The sequence below is a fragment of the Stenella coeruleoalba genome, assembly GCF_951394435.1.
Source record: "Stenella coeruleoalba genome assembly, chromosome: 10".
NCBI lineage: Eukaryota > Metazoa > Chordata > Mammalia > Artiodactyla > Delphinidae > Stenella > Stenella coeruleoalba.
Window position 1 is genome coordinate 28,880,250 of NC_137156.1, and position 20,731 is coordinate 28,900,980.

The following is a 20,731-nucleotide window of genomic DNA, read 5'->3' on the forward strand; positions in this document are numbered from 1 at the left end:
CTTTTTCTTACCTTAGTTTACCCATCTGAAAACTGGGGGTAAGAATAGTACCAATCCCATAGGGTTGTTGTTGGGAACAAATGATTTAATATGTGTAAAGCCTCTAGAACAGTGCCTGCCACATAGTAGATGCCATTTCCTCTAGAATAAATGAAGGCAGGGATTTTTAAAACTTTTGTTCACCGCAATGTAACTATCACTGTTGTATCTCCAGTACCTAGACCAGTGCCTGACACCATTGTTGAAATAATTTTCTATTTCTACTGTGTTTATTTTTCAGTGTTTTTCTTTGGAGCTCTGCTTCTTCTTTCTTTCCTCCTTTAAGACCTCTCTGTTTCTACTTCTGCATTCTTTGCCTCTCAGGTTTCCATCATCTATTGCTCACCTAAATTGTCTCCTATGTCTCTGGGTCTAAGGTTTTTGAGCAGAGTCAAACATCACAAATTCAACATTTATCAGTAATTATTAGTCATGGAGTTTCCAATGAAAAGAGAAAGAAGAACTCTTGAGTCAAGGAAAACTGAGAATAAAATAATACTTTAAATACAATATTTTACATTAAATTTGTGGTGACCTGTGTTTGTCATTTATACATAGGTTAAGCTGCCTGTAAAAATCTGCCACTTTCTACCATTAGTTTTATTTTGATTCAAACGTAAAAGTAGTTAAAAGAAGAGTGTAATAAACAGCTGTTGTTCACCTGGATTCACTGATATTTTATCATATTTGATCCCTCTCTGTCTTTACACACACACACACTATATAGACATTACTAGGAATTATTTGAAATTAAGTTACAGATATCATACTTTACTGCTAAATACTTCAGCATGCATCTTAACAAAATAAATGCCACCACATTACCAATATCGTACTTAAGAAAATTTACATTAATTCGATAGTATCATAATAAATTTTTCCCAATGGTCTACAAAATGTGTGTTTTAGAGTTTGTTCCTCTGACCCAGAATTCAATAAAGGTTCATGAGTCGCAGGTGATTAAGTTTCTTAGTCTCCTAAAATTTAGAATGAAGCACTCACATCTTTTCTTCCCATCCCTGATATTAACTTTTTTGAAGAGTTCAGGCCAATTATCTGATAGAATGTTCCATCCACAATTTGGATTATTCTGATTCTGATTATTCTGATTCTTCCCTCTAATCTTCCCTGATTAGATTCAGGTTACACAGTCTTGGCCAGAAATCTATGTGGTGATATATTGCACTTCTCACTGCATTGTATCAGAAGGCACACAATGTTGGGTTCTTCCACTGCGGCTCATGCTAAGTTTGACCACTTGGTAAAGATGGTGACCACCGGTCATCTCCATTATACAGGTCCATTTTACCCTTTACAATTTGTAAGTAGTAATAATATTAAATAAATTTTATTTAATATTATTTAATAATAATCCTTGCTTGAGTTAATTCTTAAATTGGAGATTGCAAAATGTCAACTTTCTAATTTGCCATTCCTTCTACATTCCTTAGTAGGTATTCTGTAAAGAAGAGTTTTTGTTTGCCAGACCACCTCATTTTCATATCATTGTAGATTCAAGGATTTTTAAAAAAAATTCATGTGTTATAATCCATTACATTATTGTTATTTTCGATGCTGTTATATATGGTATCAAATTTGCCAAGTAGGAAGTTCGTTGTACCAGTTCTGTTTTCTTTTGACATGACCAATTTTTTTTTTTTTTTAAACTGAACCCGGGTCCTTGGCAGTGAAAGCGTGGAGTCCTAAGCACTGGACCGCCAGGGAATTCCCAACATGACCACATTTAGTCTCGAGCATTTCCTTACTTTCTTGCTCAAGGTGTTCTTTCCTTTTCTTCTTTCCTTTTCCTGTTCTTCAGCCTTTTCTCCAAGAGTTCTATTTTCCCTGAAAGGTATTTATGAAGATCTGACTATCAGGGATGATCATTGAGTGTTGTTACTTGTAGCCCTTTTCAGTCAACAGAGCCAAAGAATAGATGTTATTTTTAATCCCAGGTTCCTACATTGTTCAAAAGTCAAAACAATATAAAAGGGATATATATTCGAGGAAGTCTTATTCCCATCCCTAACTCCACTACTTATAGGTCACTTAAAAAATAGTTTCTCGTTTAATCTTCCTGTGTTTCTGTTTGCAAAAGAAAAGTTAGCAGAGATCTATTTGATATACACTAATTTTCTCATTCTTTCTTACATACTCTTGTACATGTAGCTTTTTTTCCCACTTAAAAACGTATCATGGAAATTACCTCAAATTACATCACAGAGAACTTCCTTGTTGCTATAAGTGCTTCACTGTGTAGATGTGTCGTAATTCATTCACCTGGACTTTGAAGGATGGAAATTTAGGTTGTTTCTAAAAGTTTGATATTACAAATAATATTGGAGTGAATAACCCAGTGCAAACATTGGTTTTATATTTGTGGAGGAATCCTCAGGGTAAATTTCTGGAAGTTGAATTGCTTGTATAAATGCGTATGTATTTTATTAGACGGTACTGAATTCCCCTCACTGGAGTTGTAACTTTCCTACTCCCACTACCGTATATGAGTATGCCTATTTTCTACAGCTTCAAACTTGGGTTCTCAGTATTTTTTAAAAGTATTGCATGACAGTTTAATCATACTTTTTTTTTGAGTGAAGTTAAGCATCTTTTCATATGTTTAAGGGTCATTTTATTTGTTTTTCTGTGAACTAACCATGTCTCTTGCCCATTTTTCTATTGGATTTGAGTAAATTTTTTTTCTCCTCTCAGTGTTAAGCGTTCTTTATATTTTATGGAAAATAGTTCTCTATTTGTGATATAAATTGCAAATAGTTTCTCCTAGTGTGTAATTTATATTTTGATGCCAGATCTTTTGCCACTGAGAAATCACACACATGCACACATACATATGTATTTTATTTATCAAACTTAATTTATTACTTCTGAATTTGGAAAGCCTTTCCTTATACCCACATTATAAAGGAACCAACCAATGTTTTCTTCTAGTATTTGTATGACTTCTTTTCTTTTTAAAGGCTTTATTTATTTATTTATATCTTGGATCAATTTGGAGTTTATTCTTGTAGAGATATGAAATATGAGTTTAATTTAATTTTACTTGTTTTCAGATTGCTATCCATTTGTCTCACTGCCACTTATTTAAAATTCCACCTTTATCCCAGCGACTTGAGATGCCACTTTGATCTTATTTTAAACTTTCCTGTGTACTTGTTATTTCTGGACCTTTTTTTCCCCTTTGTTCTGCACAATCATGTACCATTACTACACTTTATATAGGTTTTATAGCATGTTTTAATGTTTGTGGGGTTAATCTCCCCTTTTAACCTATTTTCTTTTCCTGAAATTTGTATTGTTATTTTTGCATATTTATTTTCCATGTTCTTAGTCTCAGGAATCTGATGAAAGGAAATAGTCAAAAATGCAGCAGAGAGACTTCCCTCATGGTCCAGTGGTTAGAACTCGGCACTTTCAGTGCTGGGGCCTGGGTTCAATCCTTGGTCCAGGAACTAAGATACCATAGCTGCACAGCACAGCCAAAAAAAAAAAGCGAAAATTCTAATGGGACAACTAGAAATATATCAAGTGCTCTCTTTGGGAAATAATCTAGAACTAAAATCTTACATCTCGTGTTCACTGCAGTAACTGCAGGGTACTAACTAAAGTCTGGCAGTCTTACTGGATTATAAGCAATGTCTTTTAACAGTGTTTAAAACCTAGAGTATATTTTGCCTTGGAAACACATAGATCTGTTAGAGGGAGAGAAAGCCACACATCAATTAGGAAGAAGAATACCCAGATGTTAGCTATTTTTGTTTGTAACTTTTAAAATCACAAGAGCCAGAATAAGGGGGAGTGAACAAAAGTTCACTCAAGAAAATAAAGTTCACTCAAGAAGTGAACAGGGACTTCCCTGGTGGTCCAGTGGTAAACAATCTGCCTTACAATGCAGGGGACTTAGGTTTGATCCCTGGTCAGGGAACTAAGATCCCACATGCCATGGGGCAACTAAGCCCCGTGCCCCTCAGCGAAAGCCCACATGCCTGCAAACTACAGAGCCCACGCACCACAACTAGAGAGAGAAAACCCACACTCCTCAACAAAGATCCCTTGTGCCTCAACGAAGACCTGACGCAGCCAAATAAATAAATAAAAATAATAAATAAATAATTTTAAAAAGAAGTGAACAAAATTGGAACAGGGCTGGAACACACATGCCACCAGCACTGCTGAGGTTGGAGTGGGTAAAGAAAAGGGGAGAGGCTGGGAGTGGCTTCTTTCTCTCTTTCACCTCATTGCTCAGGTACAGTAAGATCAGAAAAAGCAAAGGGCTGTCCGCAACTGGGTTTTAATAGCTGGAGCCAAGATTTCTATCAGAGATTGAGAAACATGGGTGAATGGAAACTTGGGGAAAGAGGATTAGGCTGTTAATGTTACCTATACTGACACAACAATCCCTCCATCTGCATTTTTTTTTTTTTTTTACTATTTTTATTTTCCCCAACTAAAATAATTTTAATGCTAACGTCCCAGGTTAGAAGGGAGAAATCACCTTTGTTGTAGGTGCTGTGCTATTCCATCGGCTGTGTTTTACTTTCAGTTTTATTTTTTCTCTGCTCCTAGTGTTTACTGAGATTAGGGAAAATGGATATAAAACTTTAGGTATTATCACAGACAACTTAAAGAAATTTAATTTAGAGTTCTTTCATGTTTTTTTCTCAAAATTCAAATCACCAAACAAAAATTCGTCATGAAAAATGCAAAATGAGTAGAAACAAAACTTGTGTTATTAAATGAGATTCTATTCTAGAGGATGTCTCAATGTCCTCCGAAACTGCCCTGCCTTGTCCTGCTCCCAAAGTTTGAGCAGACTGAAATCTCCATTCTTCCTCTGTATTTCCCCTCAGTGAGTCTTAGGCAGAGTGAACATTCATGCTCACTAAATACGCAGACAATTGCAAAACCCAGTCCGCATCCACCCAGAGCCAAGTACACATCTCTGCAGAGTTGAGCATGTTGCCTGTACTGAGTCCTCAGAGAGTTCCTAGCTGCCTGAGAGGCCAATTAGCATAATAATTCAAAGTACAGGCTTCAGAATCTGACAAACTCAGGCTCTGATCACGACTTAAAATCTGCATAACCTTTGATGAGTCATAACCCACCCCCCAGCCAGAATTCCTACAATAAGATAAATCACACACACACACACACACACACACACACACACACACACACACACACAGAAGTATATATAAAATTTGGCACAATTATCAGCATGTAGTTAAATGTTAAGTAAACAGTAGGCACATTATTATTAGCAAGACAATAAGGCACAGGGCTATAATAATGATGCCATGTACCAGCTGGGAGTAACCCTCAGTTATCAATGCTAAAGATAATGAGAATCCCTGGGGCAGAAACTAGACCACATTCTCCGGAGAGATTTATGGACCCCAGTTACTTAGACCTCTTCCCTCTGGCACCAACGATAAGTCTCTAGGTAACAACTGGCTCATGGTGACCTAAGCATACTGTCACTCCCAAGGAATCATATTTTTTTATCAAAACAAAGCTCTCCTTCAGCCAGTTTGTTTACTTTTCTAAGAATAAACACCTAAAATTTAGATTTCCTCTAATCTTTGTAGTCGGGATGTTTGTGACCTCCATGGGGTAAGAAACCAATATTTTCCATATGGCTAAGTCAACTTTATCCAGACTAGATAAATCCAACCATTGTGTTTGTGTCTGCTTTTATTGCAGATAGAAGAACATAGCCTGTGATGTTTATCTCTTCCTTTATTTTCCTTGAAAGATATGCATACACAATCAATTGGACTCCAAATTAAAACAAAAATTCTGATAAGGATAAAAGACTAATAAGAGTATTGATTATAATCATTTAATCAATTTAATCATTTAAATTTCCTTTATGAAAAAGATACTTGGCTTAGGGAAAAAAAAGGTTGAAATCAAAGTAACACTGTTCTGGCTCCGCCTCTAGCACTGATTATCTATATGATCTCAAATAAGTCATTTATTTTCTTTGGCCCGCAAATCTTCATATGTAATGAGAGAATTAAAGTTTATCTTATCAAAATTCTCTGAGTATGTACGTATGCATACAGAAACATGAAATAAATGTAAATATATGTGTATGTATGTTTACATGTGCATTTGCATATCCAGATTCACACCTACATATGCATCTTAGTTTCCCATGAGAAAGCAGATTATAAACAAGGGGGCTGGAATAGGTGATAGGCAATGTCCAGTCCTATGCCGACATCGTCTGTTTCGAGCTTTTTAAAATTTTTTTTTATTTGTTTTTGTTGTTGTTTGTTTGTTTCTAGCTTTTAAAATGCCCATATCTTCATTCCTCCATCCAAGGCAACTGAGAAATGGAAGCTTGTTAGCAGTACAAATTCTCAGGCCTGACCTCGGACTTACTGAATCCGGGGCTGTGGGGAGAGGCTCAGCCATCTGTGTTGCAACCTGCCCTCCGGGTGATTCTGAAGGGCACTAAAAGGTGAGAACCACTGCATTCAAACATTTCCAGGGAAGAACTATATGCTAGAGTCCTAGGCAGAAGTGGAGAGACAGTAATTAAAGGGAAAAAAGCAGAATATTCTACAGAGAACTTGAGTCACAGGTAGTAGGAAGAGTGTTTGGGGAAACAGCAGTGGCAGGCACAGGGGAGCATTATTTTGGGTCATAGGGAACTGACGTGGTAATGAGAACACCGAGCAGAAGCCCAAGCAGCAATAAGGAAGCAGTAGCCACATGCTCCCGTGTTAAATCACTTGTTCTCATGCAGTCATTTCTGCTCCTTTGCGAAGACCCTCTGACTTTAGAACCTTCTTCCTACAGTGGATCGCAAAGGAAGATAATTATCCTGTTTTTACCCATAGCTGTCTCTGACCCCTATAATCATTACTTTAGAAACTTGAGACAGGGAGAGTTAGGCATTCCCAGCCTAACCCTGCTTGTCTTCTGGTCCTTTTCAAAAATTTAAGGTTCTCCTGATTCTAGCATTAATTTTTCCCCTCATTGACAGCTAGGAGCATGTGTATGTTCAGAAAAAGGAAGAAAATTCCTGGAGTTCTAATGGGCTAGGGGTGAACATGCCCAGAGAAAGCTGCAGGGGTGAGAATAAGCCTATAGAATCGACCAGGCAAGAACTCAGCTTGAATGCTGTTTAGGAGGCTGATGGAGAACACGTTGTCATCCAGGACGTTGCCCTGAGAGGGGAATCCCTGGCTTTGCAACTTCCTGGCCAGCGTGAGGGCCACCAGCCAGCTGTAACCTTTCCTGCGATGCTCTGGCAGGGTTTAGCCATGGCACATGGTAGCAAACTGGTCTGTGACAGACCAAGACACGGGGTTCCCCTTGTCATCATGGACACACACTCGGGAAGCAGGAGATGAGGTTGGCAATGTACCAATGACACCGTTCATTGCCGCCCCAAGACCAAGTCCGGTTGAGTAGATAAGCATCAGCAACACAGGTAGGTTAGTCGTGCGGAAGAACTCATTCTCGAAGAAAATGACATGAGAAGAAATACGAACTCGGTATCACGGGACCACAAACAACTACTTCTCTTTATACCGACTCAAACTGAGAAATCATCCTCGAGATAGTGCCTTGCAAATACCAGAATATTTTCAATAAATTAGAATCTGTCACTCACCACTTATAAACATCTTTTAGGGTTTCATTTCGGATAGGACACAACACTCATTATATTAAATTTAAGTCTTTCCTTCGAATTTTATGCCCCTTTGTTATTGTCCTCAGAATAGATGAGGCAAGTATTTCATTTTTCTGTAAAAGAGATCTCAGACTTGATCTTATTAACTCCTGAAACTGCTGACACCCTCTCTGATGGCCTTAAACAAGTCCAGATTCTTGGGACCCTAATCGTTTCCTTGGTAAAAAATAAACGTTTTAGGATAGAATTTCTATCTTTATGCATCCATGACCAGAAAAAGAAATACAAATTTCTTAATATTCTAGGCATACGTAGATGCTCAAGAAATGCTAGCTGTTCCAGACCTTTCCCTAAAAGGTCTGGAAAAAGGTTTAAAAACCCATGACATTAAGATAAAAAAGAAAAGAAAAAGAAAAGATAAAAATTGGTGCAATTTCTGAGAACTGAGATGGATTACTTAGTTGCAACTCTCTGGGGCTGGTTGTGCTTCCGAATTTGCTTCCACTCTTGAAATTATCAGTGTCCTAAGACCATCCCCACTTAAGAGCCTGGTAACGTCATTCTCACTATGTCCTTCTTTATAAAGAACACTTTTGTGTTTTCTTTCTATTAGTGGTTCTGCAGTGTTAGCTCACATTCCAGGCATTCTGTGGGCTCTGGCACTGGGTCACTCATCTAACAACTAAGCAGGGGGAAAGAATAAATAAATACAAGCAATAACGGGCTCAATAGGCTTTTTCATTTAATTCTTGAAAATAAACTTCAAAACAAAGTCAAAGAAGCCTCAGGCAGAAATGTCACTGCAAATAAAAACACTAACACATGTGTTTCAGGAGTGACAGTGGAGACTATGACCTTGTATGTGAAGGGCAGATATCCAAAATAAGGTGTCCAAATTTGGGTAATGATGTAGGTGTTAAAGACAAACTGTGGGACTTCCATGGTGGTGCAGTTAATAAGAATCCGCCTCCCAATGCGGGTTCGAGCCCTGGTCCGGGAAGATCCCACATGCCGCGGAGTAACTAAGCCCGTGCACCACAGCTACTGAGCCTGCGCTCTAGAGCCCGCGAGCCACAACTACTGAGCCCACGTGCCACAACTACTGCAGCCCGCGTGCTGCAACTACTGAAGCCCCTGTGCCTAGAGCCCGTGCTCCACAACAAGAGAAGCCACCACAATGAGAAGCCCATGCACAACAAAGAGTAGACCTGCTCGCTGCAACTAGAGAAAGCCCGCATGCAGCAACGAAGACCCAACACAGCCAAAAATAAATAAAAATTTTAAAAATTTATTAAAAAGAAACAGACAAACTGTCTAACTTCCTATGCAGAAATAAATCTGATTTTAAAAAGCCTCACTGGGGATCGAGGAAAATTTAAAACAACATCTCAGGGACAGGACAGTAAACAGACTGTGGGAAACTCTAAAACTCTAAAGGACAAACAGCCTGACCTTTTTTACTTCCTAGCTCTATCACCACTTACTATTTGAGTGATCTTAAAACAAAGTTACTTAGCTTCCTTTGTCTCTGATTATGCAGGATGGGAATAACAGTGATTTGCTATGAAGTTTAATCCCCATAGGGTTGTTATTAGGATTAAACATTGGTATAAATGCATGTGTACATGTAATGGGCTTAGAATAGTGCCTGGCATATAGCACATATCAATAAATATCAGCCATTTTAACCATTGTTATTTTTGTTATACAGCACTGTCATTCCATTTGAAAACTTACCTTAATTTTAAGGACCTCCTTGGGGGTGGAAATGGGTAAAACTGGCTAAGGCACATTTGTTTCTGATAGTTAAAAAAGGAATAAAGTCTATGTAAAAAAAGTACTCTATGGTAGTTTTACTGTATTTGGAAAACGTCCCTCCTTCATCTTCCTCTTTGTCCAATTTTAACAAGTATAACCAGTCTTTGGATATGGTTGCTACAAACAGCTGTCACTTTAATAAGGAGACAAACACCTAAGGCAAGAGAAAGTGGTTGTGTGGTGGTCAAGTGGGGAGAAATACATTCAAGGGTAGCAACTCTTAATGAGAAAACTAGTTAGAACAGAAAAATGTATCAGTCACTTAGGACAGAATAAAGCACAAATGGGAAATTTGAATTTCTCTCTGCTTTTGCTTTCCTTCTTTCCTCTCTCTTCCTTAAAGCTGAATTTCTTGACAATGAATGAAACCTGAGAGGATTTAGGATACTTCTGTTTGGAAACTAAGCCAACCTAAATGATTCAAATATTAATGTTGACAGGTGCACCTGCATTTATTTCTGGTAAATAGAGAATGCCAAGAAATTCTGTCCAAATGAAAGAAAGGAAATCCCTTAATTTTAGGTTGCTGGGCAGGTGTCTCATATTTAAGCAAAACCTGTTTGTTAAACATATGCCCAACGGAAAGCTGGAGAATGGTAGAACCCATATAAAATAATAATTTTAAATGACTGACAGTAAACTGTGTTTCTGTAACATCTGTACAGGCTGCCTTCCCCCCCCCAAATTACAACATTTTCCCTCCTTCCTTCAGCAGCATTATTGGGGACCCATTTTCCTGTATGTTCAGCGACTTTCCCTTTCAGCCTTTTTCAATCTTTTCCAATCTGATAGGTGAAAAAGTTTTGCTGTTTTAATTTGCATTTACATGATTATTTTAAGGTTGAAAATCTTTCAAGTACTTACTGGCCATTTATGTATTTTCTTCTGAGAATTGTCCATTTTCCTATTGGTATTTAATCTATTTTTTACTGGTATTTTAGAGCTCTTTATGAATAAAGATATTATTTTTGTTTTATATATGCTACAGATATTTTTCAGTCTGTGCTGTGTCTTTGGCTTGGTTTTTTAATTTTTATTTTAAAAAGTTCAGTTTTATGTAATGATCTATTAATTTTTTTTCTTTATGGTTTTGTCTCTGTTTATATGCATAATACAGGCATACCTCAGAGATACTGCAGGTTCAGTTCCAGACCACCACAATAAAGCAAATCTTGCAACAATTTTTTGGCTTCACAGTGAATATGAAAGTTTCGTGTACATTGTACTGTAGTCTACTAAGTGTACAACAGTATTATATCTTAAAAAACGTATATACCTTAATTAAAAAATAATGGTGTTGGAAAAATGGCATCAATAGACTTGCTCAAAACAGGGTGGCCACAAACCTTCAGTATGTAAAAAACACAGCATCTGCGAAATGCAATAAAGTGAAGTACTACAAAACAAGTATGACTGTCGGGCTTTATCTACACTGACATCAGTTATTGATTCATAAATTCTATTCAGTTTCTATTTTTCTATTTAATTTTATTTATTTTGAATCTATTCTGTCATAAAGTAGGAATATTTACCACCACCCTCCACCGCCATCCCCAGTGCGGTTGGTTCGCTAGCTTTCTCAAGACCATTTATTGAATAATTTATTTTCTCTACATTTTATTTGATATTCTATCTTTATTACAAGCCACATTTTTACACCATATAGGCTCCATTCCAAAATATTTCTCTTTTAGAATTTAAAGTTTCTGGCATGGGCACTTATCAGTCACCGGAGAGAAGGTGTATGATAGTTGGCATGGCCTGTGTATGTGAGAATTTAGACAGATGAGGATACTACATAAGATGACCATCTGAATTACTGGGACCTTTTGCAGTTGAATTTCAATTTTATTTGGGTCTGTAATTAACTCTTAAATTCTTCACAAAGAGTATACCACAATTCAACCTTTGAAGAAAATATTGTGTATGTTGCCTGCTACCTGCCAGAAGATACTGTACGTCTCTCAAAATTAGATCATGTACTTTTCAAAGCTACAAGAGGGTAGTATGACCAGTTTATGCATGGTAGAGAACTACCCCTCAGCAACAGTGGTATTCCTGTTGACTTTCAATCAGCTGTTAAACAGATGTTCTGAGGGAAACAGCAGACTTAATGTAACTCCTTCATCCCCACCAAAAGTGATTATAAATGTCATGGTTAATGATAAAAGTGATTTGGGGCTCTACTTGCCAGTCTAAAAACACAAGGGTTTTTAAGTTTTAAGACATGTTGTGAAACCTTTTTCCTTTAGTTGCTTTGCCTGGCATGTAGCAGACAGTCCAAAGTATATACTGTAATGTTCTCTTTAAATGCTGCACTATAGGTTTCCTTTCTCGAAGACTTTATTTCCCTTAAGATCCATTAAGGTCCTTTTTGACCATTATTTCCTAAGATCTTTTTTTTGACGCTTTTGCTGAGCTGCCCAGGGTTCCCCATGACGTGTGGTCTCCCTCACTGCAGTGAGCACTAAATCCAACTTATTTAACTGAAGCTGTCTTCCTGGTGGTCTCAGCCTGGAGGGCATTAACAAAATTATAGCACCCTCTAAATTAACTGACAAAACATTCTAGGTTAGACAGAAAAGTAATTAAATTACAGTTATTTTATTTTATAAACAGATAAAAGCAACCCAGACAATATACTGTGGTTGGTTAAAAATGATTTTTAATATATTTAAGTGATAATTTCTTCACGTGTATATGCTTATTATCGCAATGAGAAAAGATTTAGAAAGAAGGGATTTTTTTTTGGTTTGGTGTTTATTTTAAGGGAATAAATGAACTTGGGTTCGTTTTTAACAATTTTATGAAATAAAGGTATGCTCTGATGAGAGTAGAAAATAAATATTCAACATCTATTCACTAACCTAACCAAAGAAATAAAATGTTCATGCTACCTCTAAAGTTAAAGACACCTGGCAGATATTAATTATGCCACAAAAAGTCTAGGGAGTTACGTAAAAGAGCAAAGGCATTTGGGGACTTCTAGAGTTCCACATGACCAGACAGAAAATGCAAGTCATCAGCTAAAAAACAATACTGATACCAAACACTTACATGTTTATGTGCTAGGCACTATAAACACTTTACATATGTTAAGTCACAGTATCATATTTCCTCTGCACTAACCAATAAATGAACTCTATTCAGCCATTATAAACCATCACATTGTGGCTGTTCTCATTTTAGGGTTTAAGGCAAATAACTGGAAATACAGCAACATAAATGTGAGTTCCTAGATGTGGGAATTGATAAAAACAGTTTTCAAGGCCTACATTAGATGTATACAGGTTAATGGTAGATTTATAGAGGTTAATTTTAAAGTGCATATTACGAGAATCCTGAAGAAGCCTCAGCCCCGGCAATATCACGTAGAATAACATTTTTACAAATTCGTAAACATTAAATTCATATGGAACAATCTACAAACAAAACAAAACAATAAACTCTTTAAGAGGCATCCAGTCTTTTATAGACTTCTTCAATGAAAGTTAACATGTTTTTCATCTGGGGTGAATTATGGAGAACATCTAAGTCCTTCAGAAGAGCGTTCTGGTTTGGAATTAGCATCAAAATTTCTTTCTGTGAGCATGACAATAATTCATTTTTTAAATTTTATTTTTTTGATAATCAATATTAACATTATATTAGCTTCAGGCAGACGGCATAATGATTTGACATTTGTATACACTGCAAAATGATCACCACAGTAAGTCTAGTTAACATCTATCACCAAACACAGTTACAAGCTTTTTCTTCCTTGTGATGAGAACTTTTAGATCTACTCTCTTAGCAACTTCCAAATATACAATACAGTATTAACTCTAGTCACCATTCTGTCCATTACATCCCCATGACTTATTTATAAATAACTGGAAGTGTGTACCTTTTGACCACCTTTACCCATATAATTAGTTTTTAACCTTTCATTATGAAAAATGTTATATGTATGTTATTTAGAGAGAATGGTATAATAAACCTCATATAATCTTCACTCAGTTTCAATTATCATCAACTCACTGCCATTCTACTTTTAAATCTATGGTATTCTGTTTTCCCTCTGCCCATTCCCATTCCTTTCACCCTAGGTAGATTTGAGACAGGAAAATTTTGTTACTTTCTGGGGAAACGTAAAGCCTTTCTACCACTGTAAACACTTACACTATAATACCTATGGGAGTCCTTTGCAAAGGTAAGTTAGCATTGTGCTGTGTACACCCAAATGGGACACAGTACTGTCTTACGAAAAGTTGCACGCGCCATTATCAGAAGCACAAACAAAAGCAGCTGTCAGGATTTGCTTTCAGAAACCCCTCCTACAGCCGTGACTGCACAAATGTGGACACAGCACTGTCTTAGGAAAAGCTGCACATGCCATTATCAGAAGCACAAACAAAAGCAGCTGTCAGGATCTGCTTCCAGAAACCCGTCCTACAGCCATGACTGCACAAATGTGTAAAGATATATGCGCAAGGATGTTCCTAGTATTACCTGTAGTAGCAAAAATTATTTATTTCCATCATTTTCACAAATTACTACATTATGGCACATCCATACAATGGAATGCTATACCGCTATTGACAAGAATGATTATACTTATACACTTATATGTATAATGATTACACATATATACAATTCGTAACTGGTGATGCAGTTAATATGGTAAATTGGTACTTACCTGAAGTATGGGTGCTTTGAGACTCTTCTGAGAAAGTTCGGGAAGAGAGAGTACCTCACTATCTATTTGAAACATCTAAAGTAGAAAAAGAAAGCTACAGATTATTTCATAAAGCTAGATTATTTCAAAAGGCTGACTTCTCTTATTACACTCAAAAGCTGTCTGGGTAGAATCTAACCATGAAAAATTATATCCAGATTCTAGCGATACTTTTTTTTTAAACAATTACCTGTTTTACCTTCCTTTCCTCTTCTTCTACCTCACTTCTCAGAACATGAACTTTGTTCTTTAGGCTGTGAATATCCCCAGTCATTGACTCTACGGTGTCCACTATTTTATCTGTTTCTTCCTGCATCAGAAAGAGAAAGCTAATATTTTAAATTAAATATACTATTAAATGAAACCCAAACAGCTATTAATACATACATACATATTTTAAAAACACCTTATATATTGAAACACTTCTGGAAGAAACTGATAATTTTTCTTTCAGAAAACAGACTCCCTAGAAATTGATTTACCAATGGAACAAAGATGTATGTGAAGCTTTCCTCAAAAACTTACCAAAACTGCGGGCATCAGATATCCTGGAAGACCTGTGTGAATCTAGCAGAGCCCAAGGACTGATGGCAACAGGTACAGCATTCCTTAAGCGGTATGTAACAGCAGAGAAACTCTAACTTTAATTTAGGAACATCTGAGTGCTATTTTCATTTGCCAAAAGAAAGAAATGCTGAACATTAGGGCAGAGATAGTAATAGAAAATGAGTGGCAGTTTCCCACCTAAAAAAAAATATATATATCTTATGGGGGAAAACAAAGAGAAAATAAGAAATGAATGAAATGAGTATAATGATACCAGAGGTGTACAGATTGCAGGCCACACATAGAGTTAGCCAGCTTCCAGGTTTCTAAATGGTATTAAGTACTGCACTGCTTTCAAATCTAGTCCTAGCAACAGCCAAGGATAGCACTGCCCCTGGGGATCAGGGAACAAGTAAAGAAGCCACACAGAAGTCATACAGAAATAATAACTCTTAAATCCTGCGGAGCGATATGGCTGATACTTACATCTACATCATTCTCCAAATACTGGAAGCCGAATTTTTACCGTCAACTACAGTAATTTTCCTCAACAAATATATTATGGCTTCTAGTAACCATTAAAAAGGGTACCTGCAGAGGTCTGCAACTGCCCATAGGCTGTTTTTGATCAGTCCAAGAGCTATGAATGGTTTTTACATTTCTAAAGGATGGTTAAAAAACAAAACAAGACTATGCGACAAAGACCATACATGGCTCACAAAGAGTAAAATGTTTATCACCTGGCCCTTATAGGAATAGTGTGCTAATCCCTGAGTACCCAAGACTTTGGGTCTGTGAGCTACACTTATTAAACCAAATAAGGTCACATTTATGGGTTCCAGGCATTAGGACTTAGACATATCTTTTGGTGGGCGACCATTCAACACACTACAGAAGGGAATGAATAATAGCACTGAATAAAGGAAAGGGTTAATGTAATAAGAACTAAAATTTTTCAGTATAATTAAAAAAATTAATTTTGTTCCATTGCTTTGGTTATCTTCTTTGGGTATTCATACCATACCCATGCTGTGTCTTTTTTGCCAAACTTTTATATTTGTCACTTTTTCTCAATACCTTAAAAAAATGTCATTCTTTCTTTTTGAGTCTTAAAATTTTCTCCTTACTTTACCTTTTATTTAAGTATTATTTGTTCTGTTCATTTGCTTATTGCTCCTTCTAATTTAGTCTGCATTACTAAAAGTTTTTTTTCCTTTAGCTCTAATTCTTTCCTGAATTCCATAGCTTCATTTTTTATTATTTCTAATATTTATGACTTTTTTCATACCTTCTATTCTTTTTCTAAATTTCTTTCAGCTCACTTGGGAAATTAGGTTAGCATTCATCTGTTTTGTGAACACATATTTTTGGCATGCTTTTGTTGTCTGTAGAAATGTTACTTTTTGTCCTTCTTCTAATATTTTCTTATGTTAACTCTGGTTGTGAGATCCAGAGAGATTAAAAACTATGCCCCAGGGCTTCCCTGGTGGTGCAGTGGTTAAGAATCTGCCTGCCAATGCAGGGGACACGGGTTCCAGCCCTGGTCCGGGAAGATCCCACATGCCGCGGAGCAACTAAGCCCGTGTGCCACAACTACTGAGCCTGTGCTCTAGAGCCTGTGAGCCACAACTACTGAGCCTGCGTGCCACAACTACTGAAGCCCGCACACCTAGAGTCCATGCTCTGCAACAAAAGAAGCCACCACAATGAGAAGCCCGCGCACTGCAATGAAGAGTAGCCCCCGCTCACTGCAACTAGAGAGAGCCGGCGCACAGCAATGAAGAACCAATGCAGCCAAAAGTAAAAAATTAATTAATTAATTAATTAAATGAATTAAAAAGCAAACAAAAAAAACTATGCCCCAGCAGGTCCTATACCATCTTCTCGGTATCTCTAAAAGACTTTGTTCACCACTGCCTTTCCCTAGCACCAGCAGTGAGAGTTCAATGAATGTGTCCTTGTTGCATGAACACAACTTCTCTTACTGATACAGGTTTTGGAAGGTCATCACCAGCAGTAACTCTAGGCTGCAGTGCGAAAAAGCCATTCTAAGTAAGGCACATTGGACAGATAAAACCTACAAACTCCTAGTTCAAAGACTCTTATGCCAATGACGAACTCTTATGCCCAAAATGCCAACAGTGCTTCAACTGAGTAACTGACTGTCAAGCAAACATTAGACTGTTGTGATGTTATAAGAAATATACCTTTGATTTTCATCCCTGATTCCTGGCACAGAGCTTCCAAATCCTTGGCATTTTCTGAATGACAGAAGTGGGAGGAGCACTTTTTGTGATTCATAATAAGCCCCTTTCAACCATACCTGAATTTATGCTAATGAATAACTCATAGAGGATGGAGGCTGGTTGCCGAGCAACCAAAATCCTGTGATCAGAGGGCTGGAACTTTCAGCCTGGATCCTTGATCTCTGAGAAGGGGAGAGGGCCTGGAGATTTAGTTAATAATAGATATGCCTACATGCTGAGGCTTCCATAAAAACTCTAAATTACTGGATTCAGACAGCTTCTAGATTGGTGAACACATGGAGGTGCTTGAACAGGCATGGGAGTTCCGTGCCCCTTCCCATATACCTTGCCCTATGCATCTCTTCCCTCTGGCTGTTCCTGAGTTGTATCCTTGATAATAAACCTGTAATAGTAAATAAAGTGCTTTCCTGAGTTCTGTGAGCTGTTCTAGCAAATTATCAAACCGGAGGAGGAGGTCATGGGAAGCCCCGATTTATACTTGGTTGGTCAGAAGTGCAGGAGGCTTGGCCTTGCACTGGCATCTGAAGTGGGGGCAGTTCTGTGGGACTGAGCCCTTAACCTGTGGGGTCTGTGCTAACTCCAGGTAGTTAGTGTTAGAAATGAATTGTAGGACACCCAGTTGGTTTCCACAGAGAAGTGGAGAATTGCTTGGTATGAAAACCCCACAAATTTAGTGTCAGAAGTGTTGCGAGTATAGAAAAACAGTTTTTTCCATTTAAGTCTATTTATGCTTTTGGCACACGGAGATCCAGTTTTAGGTGTAAAAGACAAATGCCTCCCAGCGTTACAAAAATCACACTATCATTTACTGTCTCTGATTAAAGACTATTTACTATCTCTGATTTAGTACTTTATGCAAATATTAAATGTTAAAATAACATTTACCATTATTATACTTTAAAACCTTTTAAAATAACCTTTAAAAAAAGTCAAACTCATAGAATCAGAGAGTACAGAAGTGGTTGCCAGGTGCTGGGGGCGGGTGGGGGAAATAGGGAGAAGTTAGTAAAGGATACAAACTTGCAGCTAAAATGAATAAGGTTTGCGGATCTAATGTAAAACATGGTGACTATAACTGATATTACATAACTGAAATCTGTATTATATAATTGAAACAGAGTAGAACTTAAATGGTCTTACAAAAAAAAAAGTGAGATGACAAGGGAAATTAACTAGATGGGGGAAATCCTTTCACAATGTATAGTTATATCAAATAACCATGATGTACACTTTAAATATCTTACAATTTTGTCAATTATATCTTAGACAAAGCTGAAATTTAAAAAATAACTCATATTAATGTTATCCAACTGTTCATTAACTGGGGGAGCTAGTGTCAGTACTGAAAATATACTCTTGCAAAGTAGTAACACTGGGATGAAAGTTAAATTCAATTGCATACAATGAAGAAAGTGAGGCAACCACTAAAAAATACCACTCTATAAATTTAGAATATATGTAGAGCTGTTGCTCACAAATAAATCCTTTCATTGTTATTCTCAATCATATGGAAAATCTGGAATGACCTATTTGTGAATGGTGAGTTATTAGAAATCGTTGGGGATGCATTCCTTGCTTAAACTACCACCACCTCGTATTTACTAACAAAGGTTAACAAACTTACTGCTTTACAAAGTTGAGTTGCTAACAAAGACCATATCTACAAACTACTTCAAAATGGCAAATGGATATATGGTCCAATCTGTTTTAGTTTTAATAATTATTTAATAAGCCCCCGAGGCTGCTTTTCTTAATTGTTCAAGTATCTACTAATTAAAAGCCTGCAGTTTATCATGACAGCTAATATTATCTCCCACTATCTTCTACAGAATAATGATTAAGAATCACTTGCCCTGAAATCGGACTAATAGGTTTGCATCATAACTGTGAGCACTCTAAGGTTCAGCTAGAAATGCCAATATGTCTCTTTTGCACACTTGTAAAATGTGAAATATAGCACAGGTCTCTTTAAGTCATTAAGGGCTATAACTGTAAAGTGCTTTGAACAGTGACTAGAACATAGAAGGCCCTCATTACATGTTATCTATAATGATTAAAAAACAGTAATGATGATGATTGTGTTCTTCTTGCCAATAAAGTAGCAGATACAGGACAGAAAAACTAATATAATGTGTTTTGAAATGCTACAGCATTTAGTGATGAATTCCTATAATCTGATATTTAAAGTCTGATGAAAAAAATAAGACTGCTACTTAATTACAAATATATTAGAAATAGTCTTAATTTTAGAGGCCCAAAGTTCAGGCAAAGTTTTTGCTTTGTTAAAAATAAAAGTTAATGAAAAACCTGGTCCAAGATCTAGTATTTGTTATTAGAAGAATATCATGACAATTTAAAAAACTTTTTGGTCTTTTCCCCCTTCCCCTCTAAAGAACTCCCTGTTCAAACTTCATACCTGCAATAATGCCAGACCCTCTTCATTAGCTCTGTGCTGTGTCCTTTCCATTTTCAGTAGACTTGACACATGAGTTAAATCTTGCTGCTTTTTGGGAGGGACTTTCAGGGTTTCACACAGTTGCAGCAATCTTACGGATAGAATAAAAACATAACTTTATTTTTGAGTACCATTAGTATCATTTTTGTTTTTTTGTTTGAAATACTGTCATCCTCTTTTTTCTTCCCTCATACTCCCAAGGGCTGTAATGTTCTTTTTTTTTAAAATAAATTTATTTATTTTATTTATTTATTTTTGGCTGCGTTGGGTCTTCATTGCTGCACGCCAGCTTTCTCTAGTTGTGGTGAGCAGGGGCTTCTTTTGTTGTGGAGCACTGGCTCTAGGCACGCGGGCTTCAGTAGTTGTGGCACGTGGGCTCTAGAGCACAGGCTCAGTAGTTGCGGCGCACGGGCTTAGTTGCTCCGCAGCATGTGGGATCTTCCCGGAGCAGGGCTCAAACCCGTGTTCCCTGCATTGGCAGGCGGATTCTTAACCACTGCGCCACCAAGGAAGCCCTGTAATGTTCTTTTATTAACAGTGGCTAATCTTAGCAATAAGTCACCCCCGCAAATTCCTGACAAATCATCATTTAACCTTTCAATTATATTTCAATCATTTTTTAATTGCATAACTGTATTACCTTTTCTTTAGGAAGTTCAGATGATATTGAATTTTTTCATTTTCTCTAATACTGTTACTCAAAATTGCTCTAGAAGAGAAAAAATAGGGAATGAATAAATATTAGTTTGAAACATAACTAGTATAATCTGTTTACTTTTTCTCTCTGATATCTTTCAAGTACCCCTTTTTACTAGCCAGGCAGAATCAATCACTTTTTCTTTTATGTTAAATATATTTAAAGCAGAGGAATAATCTAAGTTTTTTTTATCACATTATATTGTTGTAATTAATTTATAGGCCTGACTCTTCTGATAGATTTCAGCTCCCTGATGGCAGAATCCTGTCTCTGTATTCCTTTTGGCATGTTAGCTTCCACATAAAGTGTTAATTTGAGCTAACTTCTTCCTAAAGTATCCCTCACCAGAAAAAGTTGTAGATAGCAGATCAAGCAAAGATTTCAATTTTATTCCACTGATGAAATTCCAAGTTTCTGAAATTAATAAAGACATTTTTGCTGAATGCTAAGGCCATCAAGAGACATTAAATAAATCTTCTTGCAAAAGAGAAAAACACCCTATCACCATAAAGTAGATAATAAC

At 36.8% G+C, this 20,731-nt stretch overlaps 1 protein-coding gene across 8 annotated transcripts in view; it reads right to left on the reverse strand.

Annotated features, from left to right (window-relative positions):
* Nucleotides 1-20,731, reverse strand: part of CENPQ (centromere protein Q) — a 184,494-nt gene that overhangs the window by 157,112 nt on the left and 6,651 nt on the right. For 6 of the 8 annotated variants that reach the window (XR_013830024.1, XR_013830025.1, XR_013830026.1 and 3 more), the window contains exons 5-8: nt 20,152-20,220; nt 19,473-19,602; nt 14,434-14,553; nt 14,205-14,279 (exon numbers count right to left, since the gene is read on the reverse strand). Coding sequence is in view for 4 of the 8 variants with exons in the window: in XM_079933079.1 (XP_079789205.1) it covers nt 14,205-14,279; nt 14,434-14,553; nt 19,473-19,602; nt 20,152-20,220 (394 nt within the window). In the remaining 4 variants the exon portion in view is untranslated. Of the gene's footprint in view, nt 1-11,978; nt 13,109-14,204; nt 14,280-14,433; nt 14,554-19,472; nt 19,603-20,151; nt 20,221-20,731 lie in introns of those variants that run through there. The other 2 variants (XM_079933082.1, XM_079933081.1) reach the window with 2 other exon arrangements.